The sequence below is a fragment of the Melozone crissalis genome, unplaced genomic scaffold, assembly GCF_028551555.1.
Source record: "Melozone crissalis strain CALT ecotype California unplaced genomic scaffold, PUWL_Pcris_2 ptg000107l_1, whole genome shotgun sequence".
Taxonomy (NCBI): Eukaryota; Metazoa; Chordata; class Aves; order Passeriformes; family Passerellidae; genus Melozone; species Melozone crissalis.
This window is the reverse complement of record NW_026535884.1, coordinates 5,737,501-5,747,544: the sequence shown is the minus strand read 5'-3', so window position 1 is coordinate 5,747,544 and position 10,044 is coordinate 5,737,501. Positions and strand designations below refer to the sequence as shown.

The following is a 10,044-nucleotide window of genomic DNA, read 5'->3' as shown; positions in this document are numbered from 1 at the left end:
CGGGGCTTTGGGAACACACAGCTGGCTTTTAGGGGCACACAGTTGGCTTTTGGGGGCACACAGCTGGGCTTTGGGGGCACACAGTTGGCTTTTGGGGGCACACAGCTGGGTTTTGGGGGCACACAGCTGGCCTTTGGGGGCACACAGCTGGGTTTTGGGGGCACACAGCTGGGTTTTGGGGGCACACAGCTGGGTTTTGGGGGCACACAGCTGGCCTTTGGGGGCACACAGCAGTGCCACCCCGCCGTGCCTGACGCGCGGCCGCTCCCCCGCCACAGGCATGGATAACTTCGAGTACAGCATCCAGCTGACGGACCGCGAGTGGGCCGAGTTCCTGCGGGCCGCGGAGGAGTGCAGCCTGGCGCCGGCCTCGCTGGCCACGGCCGAGGAGCAGAGCCTCAGTGACATTGAGCAAGGGGACAGCGGCGGCAGGGGCAGCGCGGCCGGGCCGGGCAGCGAGCCCGCAGCGCCCGGCAGTGCCAACCCTGTCCCACGTGGTGCCCGCGCCGGTGCCAGCGCCGGTGCCAGCCGCGGGCAGTGCTGCGTGCCGGGCAGCGAGCGCGGAGCGGAGCCGGGCAGGGTCCTGTGTGACAGCGACAGCCACCGGCCCGGCTGTGCGGCTGCCATGCCCAGCGCCCAGAGGAGGCAGCAGCCCCCGCGGGCACCCGGGGGCACCGCGCAGGGCACGGCGGGGGCAGCGCCCGCAGGGATGGAGCAGGGCGGGGATGCAGGAGGGACACAAGCCCCGCTGGCACAGCCAGGAGCCCCAGCAGCCCCCGGAGCCCCCTCGGAGCCCCCGGTGGCAGCGCAGCAGCAGCAGCAGCAGCAGCAGCCGGGCACGGCGGGCACGGAGCCCCCGGTGGCAGTGCAGCAGCAGCAGCAGCAGCCGGGCACGGCGGGCACGGAGCCCAGGGTGGCAGCGCAGCAGCAGCAGCAGCAGCAGCCGGGCACGGCGGGCACGGAGCCCCCGGTGGCAGCGCAGCAGGACACGGCGGGCACGGGGCCCGGCTCTCCGGGCGGCTCCCCCAGCGTGGTGAGGCCCAAGGTGCCGGCGCAGCCCAGGAAGAGCCGCAAGCAGCGCGGGGCCGAGGGGGACCGGGACGCCCCGAGCGCGGCGCCCCCCGGCAAGGCCCCGCCGGGCTCCCCCGCGTCCCCGCGGAAGGGCAGGGCCAGGGACAGGGCGGCCAGGGCGGCGCTGGCGAGGCCGGGCAGCGAGGAGGCCGCCGAGAGCCGGCGGGCCGAGGGCGGCGAGGGCGGCCCCAAGGCCCCGGGCAGGACCAAGGGCACCCGGCCCCCGAGGGCAGCGCAGGGCGGACGTGACACTGTCCCCGCGGTCCCTGCGGACGGAGCCGCGGCTCTGCCAGGGGAGGAGAGCCAGGAGATGCCAGGGAAGCCTCTCCAGCCCCGGAATGTGACGGCGTTGGGAGGGAATGCTGCTGAGGGGGCTGGGGGGCAGCCTGCTGATGAGACACCTGGAGGGAATGCTGCTGAGATACCTGGAGTTCCTGCGGCTAGGTTACCTGGAATCCCTGCTGCTGCTGAGATCCCTGGAATTCCTGCTGCTGAGATCCCTGCAGTTCCTGCTGCTGAGATCCCTGGAATTCCTGCTGCTGAGATCCCTGCAGTTCCTGCTGCTGAACTTCCCAGAAAGCCCTCAGAGATCCCTGGAATTACTGCAGCTGAGATTCCCAGGAAGCCCTCAGAGATCCCCGAGGTTCCTGCAGCTGGGATCCCCTGGGAGCCTGCAGCTGTGATTCCCAGGAGTCCTGCCATTGAGATCCCCACGATTCCTGCAGTTGGGATTACCAGTATCCCTGCCATTGAGATCCCCAGGAGCCCTGCAGCTGAGATCTCCCGGAATGCTGGAGTTGGGATCCCCAGGACCCCTGCCATTGAGATCCCCAGTATCCCTGCCATTGACATCCCCAGGATCCCTGCAGCCGGGCTGCCCAGGATCCCTGCCATTGAGATCCCGTGTGATGCCACAGCCGGGCTGCCCGGGATCCCTGCCATCGAGATCCCGTGTGACCCCGCAGCCGGGCTGCCCAGGATCCCTGCCATTGAGATCCCGTGTGATGCCACAGCCGGGCTGCCCAGGATCCCTGCCATCGAGATCCCGTGTGACCCCGCAGCCGGGCTGCCCAGGATCCCTGCCATCGGGATCCCGTGTGATGCCACAGCCGGGCTGCCCTGGGAAGCTGCAGCTGAGCTCCCCAGGGCCGCCAGCCCCCTGTGCTTTGCCGAGGGGGCCTCTGGCAAGCCCAACTCCCTGGATGTGACCTGGCCCGAGATGTACGAGTACCTGTTCTGTGACTCCCAGGAGGAGGAGGAGCTGGGCAGCTCCCTGGAGGGGCGCAGATCGCCCTTGCAGAGGGAAATCTCCTGGCCTGAGCTCTACGAGTACTTCTTCACCGAGCCAGAAGGAAGCAGGAAGAAAGGCAGAGCTAAAGACAGGAAAAGAAAGAAGTTGAGAGGCCTGGAGCGCCCTGGGCTGCACCAGGAGGCGCCCAGCCCTGCTGCAGACAAGGACACCGTGGTTATCTCGGTCCCTGATGTGCATGAACGCTTCTTCCCAGAGCCAGCCCCCAACAGGATGGGCTGGAGAGGGATTTTCTCCCTGGCCCCGGCCTCAGAGGTGAAGAAAGCTGTGAGGGCTTTGGGCTCCCTGCTGCAGAGGCGGGCCCAGCTGGGAGGAGGCCAAGCCCCAGGCTCCCAGGCCCTGGTGCCCAGAAGATCCGGAGAGGAGCTCGCCCTGGTCCCGCTGGGAGGAGCCCAGGGCTGGCCAGAAGTTGAGGACAGCGCCCTGGCACTGAGAGGTAAATCCTGTTGTCCCCTGCAGGGACCTGTCCCAGGCTGTGTCACCCTGGCTCTCCTTGGGATGGTCCCTCTGTCCCCTTGGGCTCTCCCTTGGGATGTTGATGTTCCTCCCTCTGTCCCTTGGGATGTTCCTCTCTCTGTCCCTTGGATTGGTCCCTCTGTCCCCTTGGGTTATCCCTTGGGGTGTTCCTTCTGTCACTTCGGTTCTCCCTTGGGATGCCTCTGTCCCCCTGGGTTATCCTTTAGGATGTTCCTCTCTCTGTCCCTTGAGATGTTCCTTCTGTCCCTTGGGATGTTCCTTCTGTCCCTTGGGTTCTCCCTTGGGATGTTCCTCTCTCTGTCCCCTGTGCCAAGCCAGTGCTCCTGGCCAGGTCCCCCAGCACTGTCAGGGAATGTGGGACTGTAAAACCCACCCTGAGCAGGCAAACACCCTCTGGAGACCTCAGAGGTCACCTGAGCATTGCAGTTCCTGGGGGCAGGTGAGAGAAATGGGAATGAAGGGGAGGTTTGATCCACCAGGACAGGCAGGGGTTTGTCTTTGAGCTTAAATGATGCTCGGAGTTAATCCTCAACCCAAACACTGAGGGAGCCATCCCAAAGGGAGCCTCAGCATGGAGCTTCCAGTCTGAGAAAAACCCTCTGAGGTGCTCACAGCTAATTAATAAGGCAGCTTTAATTGAAAGCCTGAACAAATGAATAGGAGCAGAAAGAACCTGATCTGAAGCTGTTGCAGGCTGGCTCAGGGAATAGGAGGCAGGAGTGGGGTGGGATATGGACACTGAGCACTCTCAGGTGCTGTCCTGGAGCTGGCTGGGTGTGCCTGGGGACACTGGGGACAGGAGGGGACCTTGCCTGTGTCCCCAGGAATTGCTGTGTCCCCAGTCTCCCCCCAGACCCGACTGCAGCCACCACAGAGAGCTGAGGCAGCCTGGGATGGCTTCAGCAAACGTTTCCTTGGGGGTTTTAACAGAGTGTGGGATTGAGGGGTTAAAAATCCCATTTCCTTGGGGTTTTTAGCAAAGTGTAGGACTGAGGGGAGGGGTTAAAAACCCCATTTCCTTGGGGTGTTTAACAAAGTGAAGGACTGAGGGGAGGGGTGACAAGCGTCCCCCTGTCCCTTGGGAATGCACAGAGCCCTCTGAGTCCCCCCTGGTGCCCAAAGACCTCCAGGGCTGATTCCCCAGGGGTTTGCTGTGGCAGAGGGGGCGGCACAGAGCCCCCAGCGCCTCGTGCTCCTCTCGTGGCAGCAGCAGCAGAGGAGGAGCCCCGGGTGCTGAGCCACAAGGACATGTGCCTGGTGTTCTGTGCCTTCGCCTCCTGGGCTGTGAAGACATCTGACCTGCAGGCTCCGGATGCCTGGAAGACCAGTACGTACAGTGCCAGCCTGGGGAGGGGTGGGAGGGCTCTGGGGGACGTTGGCAGCGAGGAAAATCGGGATATTTATACCTGCAGCTGCCTCTGGGGAAGTGCAGCCTTTCCCTGGTGTTCCAAAGCCGTTCCCGTGCCTTTTCTCTCCCCTCCGATCCCATTCCTGCTCGTGTCCTTTGTGCTTTCCCCAAAAGCAGCTGCTGGCTCCACAGCCTTGGTCCTGCTCCATCCAGGGTCCCTGACAGGGCTCAGCTTGGCAGGAATTCCTCAGGACCTGCAGTGAGCAGGTTTCGGTACCTTCATCCCAGCAGGAACAAAATTCCCAACAAAATTGGCCTCGCAGCGAGGCCAAGCCTGCCTGGGGTTCTTTGTCATGACCAAAGCTGTGGTTAAACCTTCATCCAGCACCAAAATTCCCGTGTTTTTCTGAGGTGCTCAGAAGGTTTAATCTTCCCCGCAAAGAGGAGGAGGAGGAAGTTTCATCTTCTCCCCATCATCCTCCTGCACTGAGCCCTGCAATTCCCTGGGGATCTGTGGCATCCTCTCCTCTCCAAGCCCAGCTCTTGGAAGCTGGTGAGGAGAGAGGAAGCTGAGGAAACAGAAATTCACAGAAACCCACAGGAGTGGGAATGGCTGGATGAGCAGGGCTCAGGGAAAGCAGCATTCCTGATCCCTGCCCTGGATGAACCCTTGGAGAGCCCTTCCAGAGCAGCATTCCCAGTCCCTGCAGCCTGGAGAGCCCTTCCAGAGCAGCATTCCCAGTCCCTGGAACCCTTGGAGAGCCCTTCCAGAGCAGCATTCCCAGTCCCTGCCCCGCGGAGCCCCTTCCATGGGAAGAAACGCCAGGATGGAGGCTTCCTGCTGCTCTTGCAGGCGAGGAATGTTCCCTGCTAAGGTCAGCAGGCAGCTGACAGCGGGCTGGGAATAGCTCCTGAGCTCAGGCTGCTCCCTGCCCTCATCCCCAGCAGCTCCTGGCCTGCTCCCCGTCCTGCTGAGGGTTTGGGATGGAGGGGATGTCCCTGGAAATGGGGTGGAAAGGGGGATAAGCTCCTCGTGGAGGATTTGGGCATTTGGGCTTCCAACAAGCTGAGTTTGTGTTCCTCTAGCTCATAAATCAAAGTCCAGTCTGAATTTGAGGTGTGGGGTCTGAAAACATGGCTTTGGATTCCTGGTTTTGCTTGGGAATTAAGGGAACTTAATGTCCTTTATAAAGCAAATCAAAATCATTGGGTGCAAGGACAGAGCAGAGCTTGGTTTGGGTTTCACCCCCATTAGTTATTTCTTGTGTTCCTACATCTTTGGATTCTCAGTTTTGGATATTTTCTGCTTTTGGCTGGGGCCAGAAAATCCCCAAAGTGGGATTTTTCTTGGCGTCCGGGCAGGAGAGGGGACAGGAGCGACCCCCAGAGCAAATTCGGTGCGCTGGGAATGGGACAGGAGCAAATTCCGTGTGCTGGGAATGCAAACCCCGGGCAGGAGGGGGGACAGGGGAAGGGACAGGAGCGACCCCCGCGTGTCCCCCCGAGCGCTTCGGGACCGGAGCGACACTGGCGATGTCCTGGGCTGTTTTCCAGTGTTCCTGGCGAGCTTTGGCACCCTCTCGGCCATCCGCTACTTCCGAAGGACGGTCAGGGAAGGGCACCCCCGGACTTAACCCGTGCCGCGCCGGAGCCGCCGCCCGGGGCCGGGGCTTCGTTTGGACAGTGGCAGAAGCCTGGAGCCGGCCCCGAGAGCTGCCCCGGCCCCATCCCCGACCGGACAGCAGGGCACGGGGAGCGGCAGCTCCCGGGCACGGGAACGGACGGTAGGACAGGACAGGACAGTGCCCCGATGGTCCCTCCTCCCGCTGGAGTCACCTGGAGGTGGCACAGGGACACACGGAGGTGGCACAGGAAGGCACTGAGGTGGCACAGGGATGCTCAGAGGGGCACAGGGATGCTTGGAGATGGCACAGGGTTGCACGGAGGTGGCACAGGGATGCTCGGAGGGGCACAGGGATGCACATAGGTGTCATAGAAAGGCACGGAGATGGCACAGGGTTGCACGGAGGTGGCACAGGGATGCTCCGAGGGGCACAGGGATGCTCGGAGATGGCACAGGGATGCTCAGAGGTGGCACAGGGATGCACGGAGGGGCACAGGGATGCACATAGGTGTCATAGAAAGGCACGGAGATGGCACAGGGTTGCACGGAGGTGGCACAGGGATGCTCGGAGGGGCACAGGGATGCACATAGGTGTCATAGAAAGGCACGGAGATGGCACAGGGTTGCACGGAGGTGGCACAGGGATGCTCGGAGGGGCACAGGGATGCTTGGAGATGGCACAGGGATGCTCAGAGGTGGCACAGGGATGCACGGAGGGGCACAGGGACGCTCAGAGGTAGCACAGAAAGGCTTGGAGGGGCACAGGGATGCTCAGAGGATGCAGGGAAGCGTTTCACCCCTACAAAAAGAGCCGGGATGTCTCTGGAGGAGCTTTGGGAAGAGCTTGGCAGAGCCCGGGCTGGGCAGCAGCTCCCAGAGGGATGCAGGGCTCGCTGCCAAGCGCTCCCATGATCGCTCCAGGAGCATCAAACCCCTCTCGGGTTTCACTCCCAAGGAGCCCCAGCTCGGGGATGAGGTTTCTGCCGCCGCGGCTCCGTCCCTGGGGACAGCTGGGACAGGGACACGTCCCCATCCCGCAGCAGGGACGGGCAGGGGTCACACGGGGGGACTGAGGGAAGGGCAGCAGGGACGGGGCTGAGCTCGGGGAGGGTCAGGAGAGGGGACAGCAGGGAGGAGGAGGAGGAGGTGGGCAGGTTTGGCTGTGCCAAGCAGCAGGGAAAGGCTCTGGGTATTTGATTTATTTCCCTTTGTGCCTCCCCTCCTAGAGAGGCGAAGGGAGACGTGGGGTGAGGGAAAGTGGGAAATGCAATGGCTCAGTCCCCCCTGTCCCCAGGGCTCCCTCAGCACCCCAGGGCATGGCTCATTGCTCAGGAGGAGCTTCCTCCCCTCAGCAGCCTGGTGACAGCACCAGGGAGGGACTGGATTGGGATCCACGGTGTCTGTGGGGTGACAGCAGAGAGGGGAGGTTCCTTCCTTGTGCTGAGGGGCTGCGAGGGCTGCAGGGGTGGGCTGGGGGCCGTGGGTTGGCACAGGGAGACCTGGGGCTGGGGTTTAGGGCTGGACAGGCTCTGCAAGGCCTGGAGCAGCTGCACACCCACCGAGAGGGCTCCCGTGCAGGGGGAGAGCAGATGGAACGTGCTGGAAGCTCCTAATAAAGTTCTGTCTCATTTACTGCTCCCGTGTCCATCCCTGTGTGTGTGGGGAGCGTTGGGGGAGCGCTGGGTTTGCAGGAGGATAAATCAATGTCTGTGTGTGTGTGTGTGGGGAGCCAGAGCTGCAGGGGCTGAGGGTTTGGGGCACAGGGCAGGCAGGGCCGTGGGGCAGTGTTTCATGAAAAAGCCTTTCCTTAGGATCTTTCCTCCTGAGAAGCTGAGAGGCCTCAGGAACAAAACGCAAACAATGGTTATCTGCTGCTGTGGGATGCAACAGGTGCATCTGGGATTGGCTCGTGTGGCTGTTTCTAATTAATGGCCAATCACAGCCCAGCAGGTGACTGAAAGGTCCTGCAGGTCCCAGGGGATCCGGGAGCCTCTGCCACAGCAGCCTCAAATTTTCATGCTTGGTTTGTTCTCTGACCTTTCCAGCTCTCACAGCGAGGCCAGGCATGCCTGGGATTTCTATCCAAAATTTGGAGATTAAAGCTCGCAAATTCAATATAGCCGAGGATTTCCCCCGGATCAAATCTGCCAGGAGGGATGGATGGATGGATGGATGGATGGATGGATGGATGGATGGATGGATGGGGCAGCCAGGAGCTCCCACCTCAGCCAGCACAGCCCCAGCGTCCTTGGTGCATCCTGCAGCCCTGGTGCCATCCCTGCCTGCACGTAGCCCCCTCAGCTGACACCCGGCCGTGCCAGGCGCGTGAAAAAGTCAGGCAGGTGCTGCTGTATTTCATCTGCCCTGTATTTCATCCTGCCCTGTATTTCATCTGCCCCGACACCCAGGGATGCCTCTGCCCCTTCTCCTGGGAATGGCCCTGCCTGCAGCACATCCTTCACTCTGGATTTGCCTTTACTCTGAATTTTCTTCACTCTGATTTTTCCTTCCCTCGGATTTTTCTTTCACTCTGACTTTTTCTTCCCTCTGATTTTTCCTTCATTCTGATTTTTCCTTCCCTCGGATTTTTAACTCTTGTTTTTTTCTTCACTCTGATTCTTTCTTCATTCTGATTTTTCCTTCCCTCGGATTTTTAACTCTTGTTTTTTTTCTTCACTCTGATTCTTTCTTCATTCTGATTTTTCCTTCCCTTGGATTTTTAACTCTGACTTTTCCTTCCCTCTGAATCTTCCTTCCCTCTGATTTTTTTCATTCAGATTTTTTTTTCACTCGGATTTTTTTTCACTCAGATTTTTTTTCACTCAGATTTTTTTTTCACTCAGATTTTTTTAATTCAGATTTTTTTTCACCCAGATTTTTTTTCACTCGGATTTTTCTTCTCTCGTTTTTTTTTTTTTCACTCAGATTTTTCCTTCATTCTGACTTTCCTTCACTCTGAATTTTCATTCCCTCGGATTTTTGTCATTCAGAATTTTTTCCCCCTAGATTTTTTTGCACTCCGATTTTTCCTTCACTCTTGACTTTCCCCTTCACCTCTCGCTGCTGAAACCAGAGCAGAGCTTCAAAATGGGAATTCCTGGGGAATTTTCACTGCCCTCCAGAGGGGTTTTGGGGGTTTGGAGCAGAGGCACAAGGGGCAGAAGCTCCAATTGCTCCAACCCTTGCACATTTTGGTGGATTCTCCCAAATTGCTCCAGCCCTCGCACATTTTGGTGGATTCTCCCAATTGTCCAGTCTCAGAAATCCACAGGGAACTTTAATATCAGCACGAGGGGATCTCCCCCTTTGATCATTGCCGGCTTTGCTGTTGCAAGTCAGTTAAAACGTGATGGTGACCCTCAAAGTGTTCGCTCCCAGCACATTTGGGATGTCCCCTAGCACACTGTGTTCAGAATAAATCCATATTTTGGGGTTTATCAGACACAAATCCTCCCCAAAACAGAGCAAATCTGAGGGAAAACAAGAACAGCTCCAAGAGCTGAACCCTCCCACTCCTGAAGGTGTTTCACAGAACCAGCCACAGCTGGAAAATTCAACATCTCTTCAACCACCAACATTTACATTTAAATACAAGAACCCACTCAGCCTTTACATGTAAACTTTGCTAGGAACCTCCCAAAAAACCCCAAAAAACAACCAGAGACATTCAAGTACAAATGGCTGGGGAAAGAACCAAGGCAGAGGTTTTGCTGCCGTGTTTGAGCTGCAGCCTCTGCAGGGAACAAAGGCTGAGAATTCAGAGCCTCAGGTGAAAGCATTTGTGTTTGCTGCTGACCTCCCAAAAGGGGCTGGGAAACGACAACCCTGGGACTCTGTCCCCTGTCGGTGTCCTGTCCTGGGGCATCAGGGACAGCCCAGGATGTGGCACCGCCTTTCAGTTTCTCCTGGGGGGGATTTTCTCCCCTCCTTGCCTGGACAGCACTTGGGGCGAGCCCAGGGCAGGGAGGAAAGGAGGATCCCCAAATCTGGGGGGATTTGGGGTTTCCTCTGCAGGGGGGACCTCAGGGAGCACAGATCACCTGGCATTGCACTGGCACCAGGTTGGGAGGTGGAAAGCAAACCCCGCTGTGCTCAGACCTGGTTGGAATTTTGGGGTTTTGGGGTTTTTTCCCCTCCATCTCCGGTCTGCTGCCTCTGCTCTCGCAGGAGGACAAGGTGAGGTGCGAGGTGCCAGGACGGGCAATGCCCTGGGCA

General features: G+C 59.6%; 1 protein-coding gene across 1 annotated transcript; it reads left to right on the top strand.

Moving 5' to 3' along the window:
• The first annotated feature begins 280 nt into the window (after positions 1 to 280).
• Positions 281 to 5,839, top strand: PERM1 (PPARGC1 and ESRR induced regulator, muscle 1). The gene is made up of 5 exons (XM_054291866.1): positions 281 to 799; positions 872 to 1,470; positions 2,212 to 2,845; positions 4,076 to 4,184; positions 5,760 to 5,839. The coding sequence occupies exons 1-5, from the start codon at positions 281 to 283 to the stop codon at positions 5,837 to 5,839; spliced, it is 1,941 nt and encodes a 646-aa protein (XP_054147841.1).
• The last annotated feature ends 4,205 nt before the right edge of the window (positions 5,840 to 10,044 follow it).